The sequence below is a fragment of the Anopheles coustani genome, chromosome 3 (assembly GCF_943734705.1).
Source record: "Anopheles coustani chromosome 3, idAnoCousDA_361_x.2, whole genome shotgun sequence".
In the NCBI taxonomy this organism is placed as follows: domain Eukaryota; kingdom Metazoa; phylum Arthropoda; class Insecta; order Diptera; family Culicidae; genus Anopheles; species Anopheles coustani.
Genome location: NC_071288.1, coordinates 80,832,389 through 80,854,887, shown reverse-complemented (window position 1 = coordinate 80,854,887; position 22,499 = coordinate 80,832,389). Strand labels below are relative to the sequence as shown.

General features: G+C 43.1%; 5 protein-coding genes across 7 annotated transcripts; 2 read left to right on the top strand and 3 right to left on the bottom strand.

Moving 5' to 3' along the window:
- Positions 1-217: 217 nt before the first annotated feature.
- Positions 218-1,651, bottom strand: LOC131259606 (dipeptidase 1-like). Its single transcript, XM_058261146.1, has 3 exons — positions 1,482-1,651; positions 643-1,403; positions 218-576 (listed from the first exon to the last, which is right to left on the bottom strand). The coding sequence occupies exons 1-3, from the start codon at positions 1,649-1,651 to the stop codon at positions 218-220; spliced, it is 1,290 nt and encodes a 429-aa protein (XP_058117129.1).
- Positions 1,652-2,676: 1,025 nt separating this feature from the next.
- LOC131267409 (dipeptidase 1-like) lies at positions 2,677-4,173 on the bottom strand. The gene is made up of 4 exons (XM_058270284.1): positions 4,158-4,173; positions 3,938-4,097; positions 3,105-3,877; positions 2,677-3,035 (listed from the first exon to the last, which is right to left on the bottom strand). Exons 1-4 carry the CDS (start codon positions 4,171-4,173, stop codon positions 2,677-2,679), a joined length of 1,308 nt encoding a protein of 435 aa, XP_058126267.1.
- A 253-nt stretch (positions 4,174-4,426) lies between these two features.
- Positions 4,427-6,088, bottom strand: LOC131267400 (dipeptidase 1-like). Its single transcript, XM_058270272.1, has 4 exons — positions 6,049-6,088; positions 5,626-5,791; positions 4,796-5,568; positions 4,427-4,731 (listed from the first exon to the last, which is right to left on the bottom strand). The coding sequence occupies exons 1-4, from the start codon at positions 6,086-6,088 to the stop codon at positions 4,427-4,429; spliced, it is 1,284 nt and encodes a 427-aa protein (XP_058126255.1).
- LOC131271219 (ATPase family gene 2 protein homolog B) lies at positions 6,038-11,261 on the top strand. Of its 3 annotated transcripts, none has more exons than XM_058272633.1 (3): positions 6,038-8,094; positions 8,174-8,363; positions 11,020-11,261. In XM_058272633.1, exons 1-2 carry the CDS (start codon positions 6,148-6,150, stop codon positions 8,318-8,320), a joined length of 2,094 nt encoding a protein of 697 aa, XP_058128616.1. In that variant the 5' UTR covers positions 6,038-6,147; the 3' UTR covers positions 8,321-8,363; positions 11,020-11,261. The 3 variants fall into 3 exon arrangements, with proteins under 3 accessions (XP_058128616.1, XP_058128608.1, XP_058128600.1); XM_058272625.1 differs by lacking the exon at positions 11,020-11,261 and adding an exon at positions 10,881-10,973; XM_058272617.1 differs by lacking the exon at positions 11,020-11,261 and having other exon boundaries at positions 8,174-8,924.
- Positions 11,262-11,841: 580 nt separating this feature from the next.
- LOC131267390 (phosphatidylinositol phosphatase PTPRQ-like) lies at positions 11,842-16,625 on the top strand. Its single transcript, XM_058270260.1, has 6 exons — positions 11,842-12,756; positions 13,550-13,706; positions 13,777-14,481; positions 14,546-15,690; positions 15,763-16,108; positions 16,184-16,625. Exons 1-6 carry the CDS (start codon positions 11,842-11,844, stop codon positions 16,384-16,386), a joined length of 3,471 nt encoding a protein of 1,156 aa, XP_058126243.1. The 3' UTR covers positions 16,387-16,625.
- The last annotated feature ends 5,874 nt before the right edge of the window (positions 16,626-22,499 follow it).

Below are 22,499 nucleotides of genomic sequence, written 5' to 3'. Positions count from 1 at the left end.
TTTCAACAGTACCGTATGTGACAAGTTTGAAATGCTTACGTTTTCATCTTAATTGGATGCCTGATCCATATGTATATCTAAAGATAAAGATTCTCCCTTAAATATAACACTAAATTGAAGAATTTAGAAAAATTTTCCGTAAATCAAACATAATATTTTAGAGAATGACCTTTATTGATGAATCGTAAAAGTACCAACCGTCAAACCTATCACTTGTTCAAGCCTTGTGAATATCGATATCACTCATACATGGTTGATCCGCCACACCGGCATCGACAAAATCTTGGTAGGGAATCAAATCCTCATAAGGCTCAACATCGACCATGCTGTCCCGAACGCGCTCGACCTCACCGAAAACGCGCAGCAAGTTCTCGCCGGCCAGTTTCCGCAAATCTTCCCTCGTCCAGGGCGTAAACGTGGTACCGTTGGTGTATGTGCCATCCGCAAGCAGGTCGAACAAGTCCGGGTACTTCGAGACGTCATCCAGGCCCACGGGCACATCGTCGACACCATCAAAGTCTCCACCGAGTCCGATATGATCCGGTCCGGTGATTGATTTGATGTGGTTAAGATGCGCTATTAAGGGAGATAGAAGGTTTTAGACAACTCGCAAAGTTTTCGCAATTCCTTGCTGCAACATACTGATAACGTTGTTTATCGATCGTCCTCCGATGAAGCCGGTATAGAAGTTGACCATTATAATGCCCTTATTCTCCACTAACTTCGCCAGCACGTCATCCTGTACGTTTCGATGGTGCTGGAAGACGGTGTGCGACGACGAGTGGCTGAAGATGACTGGGGCCTTCGTGTGTTCGAGAACGTCCACCATAACACCGTAGCTCACATGCGACAGGTCGATTAGCATACCCAACCGGTTCATCTCCCACACCACGTTACGACCCCACACGGTAACGTTTCGCAGTTGTGCGTCGTTCTGATTGTCGATCGGGGACGCATCGGCCCACGGTGTGTTGCACGAGTGCGTCAGTGTCATATAGCGCACACCGAGCTCGTAGTACATGCGCAGCACGGCCAACCGTGAATCCATCGAGTGGCCACCTTCGACGGCAATGAGCGAACCGATTTTTCCCGCCCGGAACGCCTCCATAATGCCCTCGGTGGACGTAACGTACTGGAGGTGTTCCGGGTACTTCCGCACAACCCGTTTGATCACATCGATCTGCTCCAGGGTGCGCTCGACCGCGTCTTTGTACTGGTTCCCGCAACTAACGTACGCCACCCAAAATTGGGCCCCAACTTTGCCCTGCTTAAGCCTCGGGATGTCCGTGTGGCTGCTGGTCGACGGGCCCCATACAGGGTGCGTCTTCAGGTCGCTGTTCAATTCGAATCCATTGATACGATTGCGCTCAAAATTGTACAGATTCCAGGGTAGATCGTTGTGGCTAACGTTAGAAATGAAAGGCAGTGTTTCAGAAATTACTCTCCGAGCACATCGAAATTGCGAAAATGTCCATACGAACCCATCGATCAACGGCACCTCGTCGAGTACCGTTCGGCCGAAGAGTTGATTGATTTGCGCCGGAGAGTCACTATCTGATCCAGTGTTCGAAGCTATCGGTACCGCTATTGCCACGGCCATCACAGCCGAAACAAGTAGGATCCCAAGCGTCACCGTTTTCTTGTGGGCCATAACTGAAATGTTTCAATGAAATGGGCCACGTGATATGATTGAATCGAGAATTTCATCAGTATATTTCAGAAGGGCTTAAAACTACTGGATCCAAAGATAAGCAAATACCGGTTCCCTCACAAATGACAGTCTCATTAAAACAATCGATTCAACGCAGATTACGATTATTTCTTTCCACTAATACATTGTACCAAGCATGGCACTGCAGCTTTAACGCTATGCTTTAAGTGTTTACATCACGAAAATCGCACTATCACTCAAGAAGTGTATTTCTTTATGGCATACTCAGTCGATTGCACGACGTAGATGCCGGAATGCTTAACTACTCTACCGAGTTACGTGCTCGCTAATTACCTGTAGAGAAAAATGGCATGTTCTCTCAATCTGCTGCAGTACCGATCACCGTGACAAACCTCCGACTACTAAACCAGTTCACTGGTACGTCTCATTGTTTCAGTGTGGACCCCCTACCCCCCCCCCCCCCCCCCCCTCCGCCACACCCACCCCTTTCACGGTGACCCGGAATCTTCATACCCCTGCCCGAACAACGCAGCACTTTAGCTGATATGATAATGGTCATAAATATAATTACCCGGACGACGCGAAAACGTCTCGTTCCATTCAATGCTGGGAGCTACAATATCATCGTCTACTAGATCTTACGGACGGGTATGATAAAAAGACAAACAAGCATTGAGGCTATACACACAAAGACAACAGGTTAGGCTCTATCCGATAATGCTATCCACTGGATGATTGTTGGTGATCGGATGGGAAAAAATATAGTGCTGATAGGAAGTTGTCGTTCCATTGAGCGTCGAACGAAACGCGACGAGATTTTGGCGACAAATGGTATCAGAGCTGATAGCGGATTCCAAGACGATGGTAGCAGCTGCGTCATAAAGGCGCAAATTTGAAGTATCACTGATCAATGGACATTTTGTTTCGGAATGACAAGGATTACGCTATCAGGAGATAGGGGACCATAGAAAACCCCATCTGACGTAGTAGAACTTAGTTTCCCATCAGTTTTTATGAATGTCAATGTCTGTCATGCACGGCTGAACGGCCACGCCGGCTCGTTCGTATTCCTCGTACGGTATAAGATCCTCGAACGGTTCTTCGTCAACAAGACTGTCGCGAACCTGCTCGACTTCACGGAAAACGCGTAGCAGATTAAGTCCAGCCAATTTCTTCAGATCATCCTCAGTCCACGGTTCAAACGTTTCGCCTGATCGCAACCTTCCTTCGGCAAGCATGTCGAATAGATCTGGATATTTAGAGACGTCTTCTAGGCCTTCGGGAGTAGTAGGAACACCGTTGTAGTCACCTCCGAGCCCAATATGGTCAACACCGGTAATGGATCGGATGTGGTTCAGATGTTCTAGGGATTTGAAAAGAAAAGCTTTTGTAAAGCATCCTAAATAACCATGTACAACTGATCGGTACTTACTGATAACATCATCGATGGTGTTGCCTCCAACAAACAGGGGGTAGAAATTGACCATTACAATGCCATGTTTGGTCTCCAACTGGCGTAAGATGTCATCCTGCACGTTGCGATGATGCTCGTAGACGGAGTGAGCCGACGAGTGGCTAAAGATTACCGGTGCCTGGGTGTACCTCAACACATCCCGCATCACACCATAGCTAACGTGCGATATATCAATCATCATGCCCAGTCGGTTCATCTCCCACACGACGTTACGTCCCCAGGTGGACAGATTATTCAGCTGCACCGAAGGCTCCGGTTGCTCATCATCCACGGGTGACGCATCAGCCCAGGGTGTATTGCACGAGTGCGTTAGGGTCATATAGCGAACCCCCAGCTCATAGTACAGCCTTAATATCGCCAGACGGGAATCGATCGAATGACCACCTTCAACGGCGATCAGTGAAGCTAACTTCTTTTCGCGGAACGCATCCATGATGCCGTCAGCGGAATGTACGTACTTCAAATCATTCGGATATTTCCGTATAATCCGTTTCGTCACGTCGATCTGTTCGAGGGTACGCGCTACTGCATCCTTATACTGTGTGTCGGCACAGCGGACATACGCCACCCAAAATTGTGCTCCAAGCTTGCCCTCGCGTATTCGCGGTAGATCCGTATGGCTTGTGTTAACACTCGACCATACCGGATGCTGCTTAAGATTGGAGTCTAGATTGAAGTTTTTAATCAAATTGCGCTCCACTTGATAGATGCTGAACGGTAGATCATTATGACTGTGGAGAGAAACACTAAAACAGTCTTCTTCAACCAAGCCAGATAGGTTTACACCTTACCCATCGATTAATGGAACCTGGTTGAGTACATCCCGTCCGGAAAAACGTTTCGTCGGAGCATCGTCGTACGAGTTAACGACGGCGATCGGTACGACGATCGCACAAATGGTTATCACTACCGCAATCGCACACGCCGCCAACAGCTTCTTGTTGCTTAAAACTTCAATCAATCATCAATCAATCAATAATTGTTCACTCCATTTGCATCCCACATACTTACGCGTTTGGAAGACCATCTTTTCCGGGTTTTGTAAGCCCCAACTAAGCTCGCCCGAATCTAGCGCCACACTAAAACAAATGAAACTGACCAGCGTACCAACGACCGGTTCAATTGATTGTTCGGATTAGATAACCAGACTGTACGAGAGATACTGGGATACCTTTTTCTGTTTTTATTGCTCACTGATAAGACATTCGCAATGTAATTGATAATTAATGGTCATTGTGTGCTGTTTTGTGCACAAGCCGTTCAACGAATTTATTGTAACGTTAATCGAAAATGTCTTCCATTCCTTCGTCCTCGAACGGTTGTTCATATGAGAGTTCCTCCTTGACTTGCTCTACTCGATGCAACAGTCTTAAAAAGTTCAATCCAGCCAACTTTCGCATATCTTCCACTGACCACGGAGGAAACGTTTCCCCATCGGAGTAGTGTCCTTCGGCAAGTGCGGCGAATAATGTTGGAAACTTTGATACATCTTCCAGTCCGTAAAGAATGTTATCGAATCCTTCAAATCCACTTCCGATTCCGATATGATCCGTACCGATTGTTTCCCTTAGATAGTTAAGATGTTCTATGAAGGATACCGAGCATGTGGGTAAGAAGAAAAGAAAAATAATGTACTGAAGTTTACTTACCGAGGATATTATCGATTGTAAATCCACCCAATATTACTGGATCAAACGTGAGCATTAGAATCCCTCTTCTTGAAGCAAGTTGAGTTAAAACGTCTTCTTTAACATTCATATGATGCCTGTTGATCGTGTAAGCTCCCGCATTGCTGAAGATCACCGGTGCACGGCTGTATCTAAGCACGTCCAGTGCTACACCGTAACTTGCGTACGAAAGGTCAACCATCATGCCCAAACGATTCATTTCCCATACCACTAACCGACCCCAGATCGAAAGATCCCGACGCAGATTGGCGATTCCGTTGTCCATATCATCCACGATCGATGCATCGGCCCAGCTGCAACAGTTTTCCTCCGACGCCAACGACATGCTCCGTACGCCGAGGGCGTAAAGTGACCGCAGCAACCCAAGCTTGGAGTTTATAGAGTGACCTCCTTTCACAGCCACTAGAGAAGCAATCTTTCCTTGCTCGATTGCGTTCGTCAGCTCCACCGAACCCGTGACGAGTGCAAGATCCTTCGAGTGCTTATCGATGAGTCGCTTCAGGGTGTCTATTTGTTCGAACACGTGCTGCACGGCTTCCATTGGCATTTGTGTGCAATTGGCTTCCACAAACCATACTTGCCCATTAACTTTACCCTCCCGAAGCCGAATTAGATCCGTGCGGCTGGTGTTTTTATTTCCCCACACCGAATGGCGCTGCAAATCCCAATGGAGGTCGAATTCGCGCAAATTATTATTTTCTAACTTGGCTACGTTCACCGGCAAATTGTTGTGTCTGCAAGCAAGGAAATGTTATGATTTTTTTTAAATTGTAGAGCGCAGTTAAACTTACCCGACGATAAGAATTCGCTCGTGATCATCAAAGTTGCTGTTGAGAACGTTTGTGCCCAGGAGCTCGTCGTTTACTATTCCGATGTGAAAATCTTTGCCAATGTACGTCAAAAAGGAAATCAAAATCACAATACTTGCCATCCATAGTAGAAGTGTGAAGGAAGAAACTAAAAGAAATGAGTGATGGTTGATCAAATAAATCATAATTAACAGCAAAAACGGTTGGTTTAAAAAAGTGTTCTACGTATACCACCAATCCGATCCTACTCAGGTGGGTTCATGAACCTAGTTAGTCCGTTTGCTTGACAATTCTTTTTGACATCCCTTCGTTGTTTACAAACATTCTGTTTACGTTTCAGTCGTTTTTACGATTCTTGTGGAAAAGCACGTTTCTAAACGACTTTTATCAGTGATGGAGCCATACCGGCTTTCCCTTGACCGTGATCCGAAGCTGGAACCCGCATTTACATCACCACAGACATGTTGTGTGTGGCCGAAACAAAGTGATCGAACGGAATGGAAAATGTTACCCGGCACACCGGCCATTTGCCGGTTGGAGGATGGTCGACAATTCCTTTGGCGTATATACGGAAAGCTTGATCGTAATTCGATTCACCGAGAGGCTTATTTTGCGCATGAAGCAGTTGAATTAATAGAAGATGCGAATGCTCGAAAACCCATCTACTCCAATCGACTGTTGGAGATCTATCAAATCCAGGAGCCCATAGCTGACTTCGAAAAGGTGACGCTCGATGTTCGACTAGATTGCCCCCGGTTACGCGTAGAACTGTTGCTGACGAAAGATTGTCTCTGTGAAGTATTGTGTTCCCTACTGATGACAACATTCTTCGCTCGAAATACCCGACTCGATTTTAGTTTTCTCCAGGACCGAAATATGGGAATCAGTGCAGCGTTTGTAAAGGAAACTGATGGTCCTTCCAACTTTGGTGCAATGGGACCAGCAACACGGATAGAAATCGGACGAATTGTATACCATCCTGAGATCACTCAATCGATTAAGCTTAAACCGCTCGGTGGGATCGATTGCGCTCGAAAACAGTTGGAGGATGGTGTTTCCGAACGTATTTCCCTCCTTATAAGTGGCCCCAGTGGAACTGGAAAGTATAGCATGGTGAAATCTTTGGCAACGACACAAAATTTACCCCTGTTTGAAATACGAGGACTAAACTTCGTTCGCTCCCTTCCCGGCGAAACTGAAGCGGAACTGAGGAAAATTTTCCTAAGATTGGAGCTTTTCGAGGAACTAACATGCGGAGAAACGCCGATCATATTGCTGGTGAAAGATATCGACACTATCTGCCCAAAGATCGGTAACAAAAAAGGAGAAGACGTAGCGAATGTGGCTCGCATTGCATCGCAGTTCGTTTCGCTAGTCGATCAGTACCGCGCATCGATGGAGAATTTGATCATAATCTGTACGACATCGATGATCGAAAACCTGGACAATCGTTTACGAAGACCGGGTCGGCTGGGCAGAGAGATAACGCTTGGAATACCTTCGAAAATGCAAAGAGAGGAGATGTTACGATGTTTTAATTCGAGCAAAAAACTGTCGGAGGAGCAGCTAAGCGAGATGGCTTTCCGAACGGCTGGTTATGTCGGTGCGGAACTGGAGCTGCTCTACTGCAACGTGGCAAGGGAAATACCCCGGAGTAACGCATCTTTCGAGAATGTTTTAGCGGAGGTTCAGAAAAAACATCGTCCAAGTAGCCTTAGGAATGCGACTGGTTTGATCGGGCGTGACGTCACGCTATCGCTCGATTCCTTTGCCGGCATGGAAAAGCTTAAATCATTGCTACGGTTGTGCATAATCGAACAGCTAAAGGACCCAACTCGATTTTACCGCCTCGGTATCAACCCCCTAAAGGGCATCCTTCTGTACGGCCCGCCGGGTTGTGCTAAAACAACACTCACGAAATGTCTCGCCTCTGAATCCGGAATGACGTTCCTATCACTGTCCGCCGCGGAACTCTACTCGCCATACGTGGGTGACGCGGAGAAACTTGTCACGCGCTTGTTCAACGAAGCTCGAGCGAATGCACCGGCCATCGTGTTCCTGGACGAAATCGATTCGCTGGTGGGCAACCGTGGCGCTGTTGGGCAGAAAGGTGCACCGGCGGCCGTTAACATGGGCATCCTGTCGACGTTGCTCATGGAAATGGACGGTATTGGGCAGGCGGAACAAACGGCACGTGCGTTAAGTGGGGATGCGAAGCGAGTGATTGTGATTGCGGCCACCAACCGGCCCGATATGGTCGACGATGCTCTGCTGCGACCGGGAAGGTTGACGAAACTGATCCACGTACCGGCACCGGATGTAGATGGGCGCGTTGCTATACTTAAGAAACTGGGTGAAACCATCCCATTTGCGGACGATGTGGATGTAACTGTGATTGCGAAGGAAACCGAACGTTATTCCGGAGCGGATCTGACTAACCTTTGCACTCAGGTACCAAAAGAATTTCATTGCCCCTTCCGGTAAGCCCTTCATTTGAATAATTTCTATTTTTTTTAACATATTCCTACAGGCCGCCCTAGTGGCAGCAACGGAGGACCTAGCGGCGAAAACGGTGACGATGGCGCATTTCAAAGAAGCATTTAAAGATGTCCGACCTTCACTGACAAAAGAGCAGATCAAACTGTACCACAACTATGAGGCGAACCGGGAAAGATGACAGTGCCGGCGATTCTGGATTGGTTCCAATATTCTCATCGAATGTAAGTTCTTTTTAATACTTTGTTGGTATTAACATGGTTTATGATTTTAAACCTTTGGCGAAAAGGTCTTTTGCCAAATATTTACTTTTAATTAATTTGTTTGATATTTGCAACGATTTGAAAAAAGAAACATTTAAAAAAGGAAATATTATAAAATACAGTCGCAAACTAGCTAGAAACGTTTTTTATCAAAATAAAACATATGTATGCAGCTCATAAAGCTGTATAGATGCAGATAGAGATAGACCTTACAAACATATAGGTCCGTTCATACGTAATGTTATGTGCTGGCTCTGCTAGTGACTAAAACCTAGGAAGTTAGCGATCAAAAAAGCCTCCTGGTAGTAAAATAAAGTTAGTCAATTTAAAGTTGTTCAGATAACTGATAAGTTAAATATACCATACACATTTTTTTCAAACCATTATAAATCCAGCTGTTATGGTTTCAGTGGAGTCTTAGCGATTGAGAAATATTAGCACGCTATTAATTATTTAAACAGCCCTTTAGTAAGGGTGATATGGTTTACTTTTCGAGCCTTAAGAGAGCATTTGTATCCAAAAGACACATGTTGTACTTAAGTGCAATAAATGCTAACATTTAGCTTCTTGAACTATACGTCTCGCAAGACGGTTTTTTGGCAAAGAAAACTGCTGTTTCCTCAATACCTCACTCACATTTCAATGTCATTTTTTTATGTTTAGCTTGATTACATTACAATTAGCATGTTGATAGGCAAAAAGGAATGGTTCACCAATGTTTTCCACCCAAAGGTGTGGAGTCGTTTTTTTGCAAACCCGATGCAAGATGCGACCGTATGCGTATCGATAAGATCACTATCTGGTGCCATTAATTACCATTTTCCTCCGCTCCATTCCGGTCAATCGGATGCCGGCGGCGCATCTTGAAAGGGACTGACACATACACTTGTTGTAACGACACGTTAAGAACAACCAGGCGCCGGAATGCAGTGGCGACAGTTCCACAAAATGTCACAATGTTCTCGCGCTGTTGTCGTTTCGTCCAGTTCGGACCAACTAGCGTAGTACCTCGTTCTTATCGTGCAACTGATCGCAACAGTCTGCCAAGCCCAAAACATGGCTCCCTACCGAGTTCGGGAGGTGTCTATTCGACTACCATGTGTTGGAGTTACGAACGAATAGAATGTGCTGTGCATGATATCTTCGGCATCTGCCTTTCCGATCGATTATCGGCTATGGGCGTCTTCGGGGTTTTTGATAACAGAGATAAGTAGTCGTAACACAGAATGGCTAAAATGAAAATTGGCTAACTCATAATGACAATTTGACCATATTGCGATTGTTTTGCTTCATGGGTTTTGTTTTCTGATACCGAACCGAGGTAAAAAATATTACAGCCGTCTAGAAACACGTTTAAAAAATTCAAGGAGCTGTAGCACAACATGTAGGATAACGGAACACATCACCACATAGTGTTTCCTCTTTCACACCTTTATAACGGCGCGAATATCTTATCTAATCGCTCACCCACAGACGTTTGAATTCTGTGCAGCTGTATGCGCATTTTTAAAAAAACCCCACACAAGCACGCGTGCCTCTTATCAAACGACACAATGAATAATACACCCAATCTCAGCCCTCGATTGTGAACAACACCAGTTGGGTCCTGCTTTCCGAAAAAAAAAGAAAATAACAAAAACCCTTTCCTTACACACTAGTACTAGTAGATAAGCGAACGCTGGTCCCTACCGCCCTGCAGAGTGGCCACCACCCGGGGCAAAACACCTATATCGCGCCATTGGTGACAGTCTTTCGCGGACCACGATTGTAGCCGGTAGTTTTTCGTTCTCCGATCGTCTAGTTACTCTGCTGACGTAAGCAAAAGAACTGGTGATTTTATCACTTCCGTACCTCACGGAACATATACTCTGGAAAAATACGACTTCCGAATCTATCTGAAACATTTTAATATGCTTTCGTAGGCCATTGGTCCGCGTGTGGATTGAAATGAGAACTACACTTTCTCGATCAATCGGTACGTTTCTACGCAAAAGAATCGAATTCCAAGTGCCAGTTTTTCACCTTGTAATGTAAAGTCAGTGATAGCGCGGCAATACATGGTGTAAAGCTATATGGAACTGTCTGATAACGCCAATGGGTGATGGATTAATTGAAAATACGTTTATTGATGGGTCGATGATACAGGATTCGTTTGGTGCTGACAATCGCGAAAAAACGTATATGAAGGTGTGAAAATCACTGCCGTAATTGTTTAACGCCGTACGTCGATCGATATCACTTTGGCAGAGGATTTCCTTGCGTCTATCGTGTGTTGCTGTCGTGTTTGTGATTGTTTTTCCCATTAAATTTCTAATCAACACATTTATCTCTAGCAAAGTAAATAATTTATTTGAAAGAATGTTATTGACAAAAGAGAAACGATATTTTAATAGTGGACCTTAACACTTTTCCTTTCTATATACAAAACCCTTTCATTCTTATTCCAATTTCCAATGTTTTATCTCTAATACTTCAAAGCTCCAGTTATCGAGGTGAATCACTCAACTTTGTGTAATACCAAGTTGGACTTGATGAAACTTATGCCCTAGTGAAGAGTGAACAGTGATCGAATCGAACTCCTAGTGTTTTTTTTTTTGCTTATTTGTTTGCCGTCCAGTGATGATAAGCAGTTGCGATGAAGTTCAAACTCATTTTCCACCTATGGTTCGGAGTCCTGTGCTTGGTGATGCAAAATGCGTGCGTCGGAAAGGCTGCTACCATGCTTTTTCGTGTGCCTAGTCAAACTGAAAAGCCTATCGAAACTGACAAAAATGGATCATACACTTGTAGTGATGTTGACGTTGCGATCGACTTTAAAGGAGGAAAAATAAATGTGGCAGAATGGGAGCAAGAAGAAGATTGTACAAAGGTTAAAAATTGTATGTACAAGATTGAAATTAGATATCACTTCTTGAATAAAAAAAGTAACACTTATGTCGAAACGAGCAATACAAACTCAAAAATTGAAAATCTTCAGACGTATAAGTTGTCAGTGGGTCGATGTAAAATTGTACAACTAAAAGTATGTAAAACAGACATGGCTCTACAAACGTGTGTGTGCGGAATATGGGAACCAGCCATTGTTGACTTAGAAGTATCAAAAAAGGATACATATTATATTGTCCAATGGAAGATGGAATCCGACTGTAAATCAAATCGTTACTTCATCGTTGAGCATGATTCAAGCGTAGTAAATACTACGAATACTTCCATCACTTTCAACAACTTGATACCATGCCGAGTGTACCACTTTGAGCTAGTAGAAATTAGAAACTATAACATTACAGTGCGGAAAGCATTTCAATTGATTACATATCCTGAAACATCGATATCAAAATGTGCTGTGAATGTCTCACCTCCAAACATAGAGGCTTCGTCAAAACAAATGCCACGGAAAACCAAAATTTCAAAGGCCTTGGATTCTTCTAAGCCAGGCCATATGGAAAATGGCTCTATCAAGTGTAGCATGGGAGACGTGGATAACATGATCGAAACTTGTAAATCAAATTCAGCCGCAACCAATCATTCGTCAAAATGTTTGGGACGTCAATGTACTCTACCTCCAGTGTGTCCGGTTCGGGCAGATAATTCATTGGACACTACCGTCAAACCCCAAATCATTGGCCCGGTACGTGACCTACGATCAAATACAAGCCTAGAAAAAACCGTCCTACTGAGTTGGCAACCTCCGAAAGAGGGACATGCATGTATCAAAGAATACCTCATCACGTGGGGATCCGACAGTGAAACGATTCCTGGAAATATCACGTTTTACTATGTGACTGATCTGGAACCTTGTATGCGCTACAATTTCACGGTGAACACGATCGACCAAAGCAATGACAAAGGCACACCAGCAACCATCGAGGACACTGTGCGTGAAGAAAATCAACTTTCCGAGGTGACGGAGTTGGAGCTGAACGAAGTGGAACCACGCTCCTTGACCGTCAAGTGGAAAGCTCCCGTCAATGGAACATACTGTGTGGGATCGTACCGATTGGCAGCGTGGTACAATGATCCTCAAACTGGCGAGCCGATAACGGTCTTTTCGAACACCACCGACGATCAGCATGTCACCTTTGGCGAGGTGATAGCTTGCATGACCTACACGGTACAAGTGATACCGATATCCTTCAGTAACAATGATGGCAGGAATGATATTGCCACGCTGAAAACGAACGAACGAACGATTCTTTCTTACCACATAGAACCGATCCGCGCGTTGTCCATCAAGGCTCGCAGTTTGCAACTTTCCACCCAACTGCACGGCGAGAATAATAACAACTGTTTACTGGTCAGCGTGCGTTTTAGCTGCGGCAAGGCGTTGGATGGTGAAGTTGATCCAGAACCTCAGGTAATATATAAAACATTGTTCTTTGAGTACAGGATGCGTGACGAATTTATGCAGTAAATCTGAACAAACTGTTTCTCATCTCCGCGTATTAATATTCGGAAAAATGTGACAGGTCTGGAAAGGCTTTGGTGTTAGATGCAATAAAAAATTAACCTGCAATTAATTGCAATTTAACTTAGTCGATAAATGCTGCGGCAAGTTCAGCTCAATTTAAAAAAAACCCGTTTACCGGAATTTTAAATGTATAGGGCAAGCTTTAACAAGTTGACTGCTTCCAAATAGAATTGTTAAACCAGATTAGGGTACTGTCGAACTGCGGAAAATGGGTAAACTAGGGTATTTTTGAACTTTATTATCGAATTAAATTAGTTGAATTATATGCGAGGAACTATATGAGTTATATGGTTGTTTTGTGCCTCCACTCTAAAACCTTTAAAAATACCCAATCGAAGATATCAATTTATCGATTCGATACCGAGGTACCGAATTCTATTCATAAAAAATCGTGTAATCTGTTCATTCGTTTCTCCGTTTTGTTTCAATGCCCAGCGCAAAATTAAGTTACGGTGGCCAAATGATAGAGTTCTCGCTAGGACATCGTCGACATCTACTAATCCTTAGTTATTTTTTGTGATACGTAACTCAATAACCTTTTCAGTGCTACTACAATTATCTCAATTTTGTTACGCTAAGATGACTAAGAACGATGACTAAAAATTTACTGGGAAAATTGGTCACGCACGTTGTACTTTCTTCATTCCATTTATTGTACTGTGAACTTTCATTTTTATAGATTGTGAGAGAGTTCGTTATTAGCGGTAATGAGAGCTTCGAAGGCATCGTTGATCCGTTGGTGCCCTTTACGTCGTACGAATGCACTGCCCAAATCCAGAACATTGCTGGTTGGTCTGATCCAACCTCGGCTTATGTGTTTTCTACGGCAGAAGATGGTAACCTTTATTGGATAGTAGAACGCACGAGGGTGTCAACTAAAACCTTTGAAAACGTACTTCTTTTCAGTTCCCGAAAGCCCCAGTTCTCTGAAGCTCATCGGTAATCGTGATTCGATCGTAGTCGCGTGGAAAGCACCCACCGTGAAGAATGGAGTCGTTGTACGGTACAGAATTCACGTGCGTATGATCGAGCAAAAGTATCCCATTCCGAAGATCTGCGATCCGTTTGAGGAGTACAACGAAACCGTTGACTTGCGCGATGAAGTTGAGCCGCAGGAGTCGCGTAGTTGGAACGGAGATGAGTTTGAGTACACGATCTTAAGATTGAGTCCGTTCACGCTGTACACCGTGCAGGTTGCGGCAGCGACTGGGGCAGGCGTTGGTTCATACACCGAGCCGCAGGATGTGATTACCCTTCCCAGTGTACCGGAAGGCGTGCAGAACTTTGCCATAGCGGAAATAGAGGGCCCAGAGCTGAACCAGACGTACCGATCGGCGGTAAAACTTTCCTGGCAACTTCCATGTCGGTTGCATGGGAATCTGACAGGTTTCGTTGGACGATTGTATGGTACGCGGGAAGAAGATGGATCTCCGCCTCACGAACTGCCGTGGAATGTTGGGGTTCAAGCGGATGAGATTAATGACACATACTTTTACGTCGAAGATCGACTCAAGCCTGAATACACTTATACTGTTTTGATAAGCGTAGAAGTGGCCGATGTGGCTGAACAGAGTCCAGAAACAACTATTTCCTTTCAATCTCCGGCCGGAAGTGAGTATGCTTATGTATGGGATTAAGTTGCTCTCCTAACGTTTACGACAACTGTTTTTTACAGTTCCCACTATCAATCAAACGGAAGATTTGCTCAATGTGAATGTTCGCGATGCGCCCAACCCAACCAACACCGCCAAAATAGTTCTGGGAAAGATAAATCTTGCATCGGATATCGGTAGTATTCGCTACATGGCTTTGCTGATATCGGAACGGGGTTGTCGAGAAGATCCCGAACCTCGAACTGGTTTAATGAACACCACCGGAGATATCCAGTGGCCCAAAATGCTAGATTGGCATCGGGTGAGCAACATGCATTGCGTTGAACAATACCAGACGACTCCCGAGTTTTGGAACCCAATCAATGCAACGTCCCGTGCCGACGCCCGTATCGAGTACGTGGTTGGCGAGGAGCAGTGCAAAGATGGCAAGATATATTGCAACGGTCCACTGAAACCGGGCACGGAGTACGCGTTGATTGTGAGAGTTTTCTCACGCAGTGGCTTCAGCGATTCCTCCTTCCAGTCTTTCCGTACGGACTCGCTTATTCAGGTGGGATTGATCATTAGCACGGTCGTCGCATCCTTACTGTTGGCCTTCATCGGAGGTTTGCTTGTGTTGTGGCGTAAACAGAGGCTACTCCTTCCTACACAACTTTCGGGACGCACACCAACAGACGAGCCGTCCGATATTCCCCTGAAAAATTTCCCCAATCAGTATGATGAACTTTTCCAGTCGAATCGGGAAAAAGTTGCCAAGGAGTTTCAGGGGATCAACTACTTTTGCGACACCGTCCTGGTGGAAACGGTCACGTTCTTTAGTGCACGGGAAAATGAACGTAAGAATCGTTACGTCAATATTTTACCGTTCGATTCCAATCGCGTTCTGCTGGACCCCGAGGAACACGATGAGCTTAATGCGAACGACTACATCAACGCGTCCTTCATCGAGGGCTACAAGTACCAGCGGGAGTATATTGCCACGCAAGGTCCCAAGGAGGGTACGTGTTACGATTTCTGGCGGATGGTGCTGCAGTACGAGATCGAATCGATCGTCATGCTGACGCAACCGATCGATCACGATAAGAACAAATGTTGCCAATATTACCCTCGCTTCAATCAAACCATCGAGTATGGAGACATTCAAGTGAAATGTACACAAGAGATGAATTTATCCCTCTACTACAAGCGATTGTTTTTGGTGTCGAAGGTAAGCCGGCGGAAAACGGTTCGAAACTAGTTCACTTTAACAAGGGGTTTTCTTGTACTTCATTCATAACAGGGAATCCAATCGAAAGCCGTCTTTCACTATCATTTCCTCGACTGGCCGGACCACAGTTGCCCTGCCAGTCCGGCGGATCTTATTAAATTCTCCAAGATCATACGAACTGAACGGAAAAGCTACGCCATACCGCTCGTGGTCCATTGTAGTGCAGGAGTTGGACGGACCGGGACCTTCATTGCGTTGGACATCCTTCTGCAAAGGATGCAGCAGGAAAAGAAAGTCAACGTGTACGACACCGTGAAGCGCCTTCGACGACAGCGAGTGAAGATGGTTCAAACGCTTGATCAATACGCTTTCCTCTACCAGTGCTGCTTGGAGTTTGTTTCCAAACTAAATCGAAAAAGTAACTGCAATGTCCACTTCCTCGGATGTAATAAATTAAAACATCTATTTTCTTTTTTTTTCTTGCACCGTTCAGAGCCAAAGACAAGCAACGTGGAGGTCATCGAGCAGACTGAAACTGAACAGCGTCGTCCCGACATCATTATGGAGGTGGAAAGTGTGACAGTGGGCAACGGCGGTAAGCCAATGTTTAACATAAAGTTTCCAAAATCGGTCAACCCTGGATCAGGTGCGATGGCCAGCTTTGCACCGAGTGATATCGAAAGCGGGAAATGGTGATTCGTGCATTTAAAATGGTATCAAAAATAGAGCTCGTGCCGTTCTATGCAAGAGAACTGTGAAATGAAGGAATCTAATACTGTAGGTAAAAACAGCACACGTAAGCTCTTGTTATTGGTTAATTGTAGCTATGTTGTTATTGCTCGCACATTTGGGCGGTTCAAACGAATGATGTTGAAATGTTAGTCATTGCATGATTTGATGGATATGTTAGATTAATATTATTTATTTGAAATAAAATGTAATCACGGTATAAAACTCAATACTGAACTTATTGCCATTTCGCATCGGCTATTTTTTTGTAAATTGTTTGCGCTGTTCCCATTTCACAATAACTGATAATATTCTCTAAAAATATCTTATGATTCATTCTTTTCTTATAAAAAAAACATATGTTGACTCCGAAAATTTCCTTTCAAAACAGTTTTTATTTTTATCAGCCTGGTAATCACTCTCTTATTCATTGCTAAGAAACACAAAAATAATAATTTATCAGATTTTTTTTTTTTTTCATTTGTATGATAAAGCAAAATTGAAATGAAGTGTTCGGTGCATTTCGAAGAGATTTTCAACAATTTACATAACATTGCACCACAAATAAATACAATAGCAATAACATATTCTTTTAATTTTATGTTAAGTAGACAGTCATAGTAGGAAAAAATTGTAATGTTTCAACAAAAACTGGTTCAATTACGGAAAATTACATTAGCGATGCTAAATCAAAAGCTTACATAATTACTTATGAAGCGTACAAGCACTGAGAGGTCTTTGCCGTATCTTTCATCTGCTATGTACTTTTCACAATCTGAGTTGCGATTAAAATTAGTACGGAAAATCCATAAAATATGAGTATTTATTCTACCCACAAGTAGTCGTTCTGATATATGAAAGATTGCGTCACTTTGTATTTTTGCTTTGAGCTATTTGAATAGCTGACGTTGGTTCGCCACCGTTTTTGCTTTTAGTGATTGGGCCAAAAACTAATGTTGGTGCTGGTTTTTCTAACTAAGTTTACATGCGCGGAAAATTTATCATCTCTTATACAAAAAATGGATCGATAATTACTGGGTGTTAACCACTATTGTGAGTCAGACACCGTTGGGTAGGAAAGTCAATCACTCAAGTGCCTTTACTAAATTTCAGTATTGTTCGAACCAAGAAAGTATTAAGACGATTAAATTTCGTGCTCCGTTAATTCAGTAGCAAGTATGAAAGTTGGCAGTTGTATCATTCGTATCGGGCAATTCTAAGCAATTAAAAGTTGATAAACGTGTGTGTCACAAAATTCAAAAAGTTCTCGGTTTAAATTTGTGTGTTCTTGTTGGTATTACGAGGAAGAATAAGAGTTCCTTTGAAGTAGGGTTGTAAAGACGAAAAACGTGCATGAAGTTCAATCTTTGCTGCTTCAATTTTTCATAACAAATTATCTTTTAGGTAATTTATGTACAGTTTAAGGGCCTCATAACTAGTGTTCGGTCGTGTTTTTTAGTGCTGACCAAAACACATAGCACAGTAAAGTCCTCCCGGTCCCGACACCCCCGGATAATCGACGTTCACCTGTAATTCCAACATACAAACGGACTATATTCGAAACAAACGCAAAAAGATACAAAAAATTAATCGTCAATTACTATGAATCAGGCATTTATAGAGAAATATGGTTCTGTGATAATCAGTAAATAAAAAGAAAGTTCTCCATAACTCTTTTTTTATAAAAAAAAATACCATGAATGAGTAACAAATTCCATATTTCGTAACTAGGTTTTTATACTATGGTGACGTATATGATCGTAAAGTGCAAGTGAAAAGCATTCTTACGAACAAACACATAAGCGAAAATGAAGTGGACAATGTGGTACGACGTGGTTAATTTACATACGCTGATTATTACATTAGTTGTGTTAAGTGTAATCTCATTGGCGAATGGGAGCACACATGTGGAAAAGATACCAAGCGATAAACAACGATCCATGTTCCAGAATAAAACGTGTGGCAGTTTTTACAAAACCAGCACACAATACATGAAAGTACTTGACACAACAATTTGTCGGTATTTGAAGGACAGAAACTTCTGCGAAGGTAAATACACACAAGTTAAAGTTGTTGTCATCATACCGGTAAACGGTTACTTTATGTTTCAGATTTGAGAGCTATGGATTGTCATGAATATTATCAGATCGGCACGAGCAAAACGACATTCAACAGAATTTTGAACCTGAGAAAAAGCTACGGCAATCAAAAACAAGATATAATCAGTTGTGCGTTAAGCAAGCTGGCGCGACCTTATACATTCGAGGCAAAAAACATAACCATTGATGATGATCCACAGTTATTGAACCATGTTATCCCCGATGTTAAACCATTTACTTTGTACATTATACAAGCCGTCGATGTAACTACTTCGGGATTTTTGCCAGCTTCGAAGATCAAATGTTTCGAGACCCTTCCAGAAGCGCCTGGCAAACCGGAGAATCTCACTGTTGAAGTCAAGTATGGCCTAGAGATAAATTCGTCATGTTGTTCGTCAGCCAGGCTTTCCTGGAAGCTTCCTGAGGCGATAAATGGCAAACCGATTAGATTCTTAATCCATCTGTATTATAACAATAATGGATATACAGAAGATTTGAAGTTTAACAAGAGCATAGAACACCCGTACCAAGCAGAATTCAATCACGCGATTGGGTATCTTCAATATGGCTACAGCTTTGTGGTGTCTATACAACTTGAAGTAGAGAACGTCCCTACTCCGGGCGAGCCAGCTAGAATAACATTTTCTACACTACCTGGTATGTAATAATGAACACTGAATGTTTTCTTATGTTTGGAAAGCTTAATATTCAACGCAAAATCTATCCCTCACCTATTCAAGGCTATTGCAAAGTGCTGGATTATAAATGTTGTCAATATTTGAAATCTTCAAATCACTGTGAAGGTCAGTTAAATTGCCTGAAAAGAAGAAAGTGAAAATACCAAATAATGTTTTCCGTACATTGTAGGCAAAACGGTAATTATGGGAAGTGAAACTACTATTGGGTCAGTTTTTGGTATGACTAGTAGCCGACCCTATCAAATATACGAAATAAGGAAGTGCCCGTTAGGAAGTAACCAGTACACATCGTTCCACATACCAACGAATAATGACCCTCCACAATCCACCCCACTGTGGGACATGTTGGAGGTAACGGAACGACCTGCAACGTACATTTTACAAGTCGGCGAAACAAACTCAGATAAAAATGGATGGCATTCAGCACTGAAATGTATTATGTTACCACGAGTACCACAAGATCTCGCTGTAGTAGTCACTACACCAGAGGGTACCAACCGTTCGTCTGCCACAATTTCTTGGAAGCTTCCAAACACGCTGAATGGAAAGTCGGTTAATTTCACAGCATCTATCACGGCTGAATCTAATCAATTTGAAAGTTGGAAAACAGACGTGGCCGGAGGAAACCAATCCACTTACAATTACACCGTGGAAAATCTCGTTCCTGGAAAGACGTACATAGGATCCATAACCTGTCACGATCAATCCGGCAATATCAGCATACCAGTTACATCATCATTTCTGGCGCCGGAAGATGGTAAGAAATAACGCCATGTCAAACTCCTCAAATTCAGTTTATGACAGTATAATATAATATTTATTTTAGTTTCGGCGCTTGAAAACATTAAAACATGGTTCAGTGTGCAAATCCCCGAAGAAGAGATAAAAAGCAATCAAGTAACAGTGATTGTCAAAGGCGATATTCCAGATTCGGAATTAAATCACCCTTTGTACGAACGATTGGATAGAGCAGTTCTTCTCGTATCAGAAGTTTGTAAGGAAGTCTCAAAGCCACAAGTGGAAGCTTTCAGTAAACTCAACCAAAATTTACCGAATACTTTGAGCTGGTCTCAAGCGAGCACCATGGAGTGTATAGGACAGTATCAAACAAGTCCTGACAATTGGGATACGTTTCAACGCAAGCCCTTCATAACAGCACAAGACAATCGTTTGAAGAATGTACAATTCGTGATCGGAGAATATGAGTGTAATTCTGAGGATTATAACTGGAAATGCAATGGACAACTGAAATCAGGAACGAAATATACTCTTATCGTTCGGATAGTCTTGAGCACCGGTTTCGTTGACTTGGATCCCGTCAACTTTCGCACCAAGTCCGCTTTAAACGTGGTGATCGTTTCTGCTATCTTATACACCATTCTCCTGATAAGTGTAATTGTTATTTTAGTCGTAAGATGCAATCAACGTAAACTACGATAGACGAAGACAACCGATGGAGTCAATAAGCCGGTGGACATTTTTGTCGTCAAATTTGTCGACAGCTATGAACGGCTTGTGGCGTCAAATGAGTAGACAGTTGCTGATGAGCATGAGATGATCGGGGATTTTTTCGAACGTTTTGCCAATGGAAAGATGAAACATGCAGAGGAAAAAGGGGCAAAGAATAGGTACCAGTGCTGCTTTGACTATATGAACAAATCGATCAGTAAGTATCAACATCCCCCATCCGATTCTATTTTTTCAATGTTCTCTTTCGATTATTATCATTTTAGAAAGTTCCACCTTTAACATAGTAGAACACGGTGAGGCCGAAAAAATCTGACAAGTGCTGTCTGCGACCAAAAGTACGTGGAACAGATTGAAGGAACCGTTCGAAACAAGCTTCAAAACGTTGATGTCTAAGGTTCAATGTACAGAGTGAGGGTAAAAGTGAAGAAATAGTGTGGTCATATATTAACCTATCGAAGGTGTCAATTACGAATTATACTTACATTAGCAAACTAACAGATTCAGACATCATTAAAAAGTATAAAACTTCAAAAAGTATCGTAAAGTCACCGATGAACTGCTCTTTGCAGTACACAATTCGGGAAAGGGGAGGAAGAACCAATCGATTCCACCCTTTTACTACTACCGTAGATCTAAAAGAAACTTTACTAAAAGTGTTTGTTAAGTGCTCTAACTATTAGGAACTATTTACACTGGAATGGGCTGCATGCCAGAACCTCGGTCAAAAAGGTATACTCTTACATAACTTTCAACTAAACTTTCCTAAGCAAGATAATAAAAAAAATGTGTTCTATTCATCGGTTCACCCGAAATCCCGAAGTCCTTCTTGAGTTTCATCAACGTTCGGCGAAAATCCCGCTCCATCCCTCCACTTGTGACGCTTGGTACTACCACCGCGGCCGAACCAACAACTTGTTGTGAATTGTTCGCCAAGCATTTGTCAAGCAAGTGTCTTTGCCGGACCGTCTATTCGCGCACCTTTCACTGCACAGGGGATATTGGCTATGTCGACGGACATTGTTCAGTTTATCTCTAAACTCGTCATCTTTCCCGGCATTTACTTTTCATTTTATATATCAACGATATAAGTGTTGTCCTTCCCCCCGACTATCTCTTGTGTTACGTGGATGGTATCAAGATTTTTAAGCCATTATCATCTCCTAGCGAATGGATGAGTTTGAGTACCACAAGATCGGGTATCGACAGGTTGGAGGCGATCCAACGATCGTTTACTCGATTTGTGTTTTGTAGGGCGGGGAACTCCTCCCCTTTGCCACCCTACGAATCTAGATGTCAAACGCTAGGTTTAACAACATGGAAAGCTCGATGCACCTTAGCGCAAATAATGCTCATTGCCTCAACCCTCTCCTACCGTTCCGTTTGATGTCCCTCATATCCTTTCTGCGGGGGGTCTCATTGTCCCTTCTCGCGGCCTACGCCTTCGTCAACCCTTAGCCATCCCTATACGCCAGACTTTAGCCGGTTTTAACGATCCTCTATTGCGCACTTTGCGTCTTTTCAATACTCATAGCCATCTGTTTGGCTACCATAACCCACTATCCTCCCTCCTTCTTCTGTCTCCTAGAATCTCTTCTTTCCTAACCCACCCTTTACTCCTATTTGTTTTTCCCTCCCAGTTTTTGCATAAGTAAGTTGTTAAGTCTCCTGGTGGAAAACATGAATATTGTAATAAACAAACACCCAAACAAAATTTGGTTAATCTTTACAGAATTGTTTATGCAACGATGAGCTAAGCTGCTTATATCGAAATTATCAGATCGATTAGGTCTTATTCTGAAGAAGGGACAAAAGA

Coding starts and splice junctions, on each gene's coding strand:
- LOC131259606 (XM_058261146.1), bottom strand. CDS start 1,651: ATGGCCCACAAGAAAACGGTGACGCTTGGGATCCTACTTGTTTCGGCT. Junction 1,404..1,481: donor GAGGTGCCGTTGATCGATGG/GTTCGTATGGAC, acceptor TTCTAACGTTAG/CCACAACGATCTACCCTGGA. Junction 577..642: donor ATCGATAAACAACGTTATCA/GTATGTTGCAGC, acceptor CTCCCTTAATAG/CGCATCTTAACCACATCAAA.
- LOC131267409 (XM_058270284.1), bottom strand. Junction 3,878..3,937: donor CAGGTTCCATTAATCGATGG/GTAAGGTGTAAA, acceptor TTCTCTCCACAG/TCATAATGATCTACCGTTCA. Junction 3,036..3,104: donor CACCATCGATGATGTTATCA/GTAAGTACCGAT, acceptor TCAAATCCCTAG/AACATCTGAACCACATCCGA.
- LOC131267400 (XM_058270272.1), bottom strand. CDS start 6,088: ATGCGGGTTCCAGCTTCGGATCACGGTCAAGGGAAAGCCG. Junction 5,792..6,048: donor TCACGGTCAAGGGAAAGCCG/GTATGGCTCCAT, acceptor CATTTCTTTTAG/TTTCTTCCTTCACACTTCTA. Junction 5,569..5,625: donor GAGCGAATTCTTATCGTCGG/GTAAGTTTAACT, acceptor CCTTGCTTGCAG/ACACAACAATTTGCCGGTGA.
- LOC131271219 (XM_058272633.1), top strand. CDS start 6,148: ATGTTACCCGGCACACCGGCCATTTGCCGGTTGGAGGATGGTCGACAA. Junction 8,095..8,173: donor TGACTAACCTTTGCACTCAG/GTACCAAAAGAA, acceptor ATATTCCTACAG/GCCGCCCTAGTGGCAGCAAC.
- LOC131267390 (XM_058270260.1), top strand. CDS start 11,842: ATGGAAAATGGCTCTATCAAGTGTAGCATGGGAGACGTGGATAACATG. Junction 13,707..13,776: donor GTTTTCTACGGCAGAAGATG/GTAACCTTTATT, acceptor ACTTCTTTTCAG/TTCCCGAAAGCCCCAGTTCT. Junction 14,482..14,545: donor CTTTCAATCTCCGGCCGGAA/GTGAGTATGCTT, acceptor TGTTTTTTACAG/TTCCCACTATCAATCAAACG.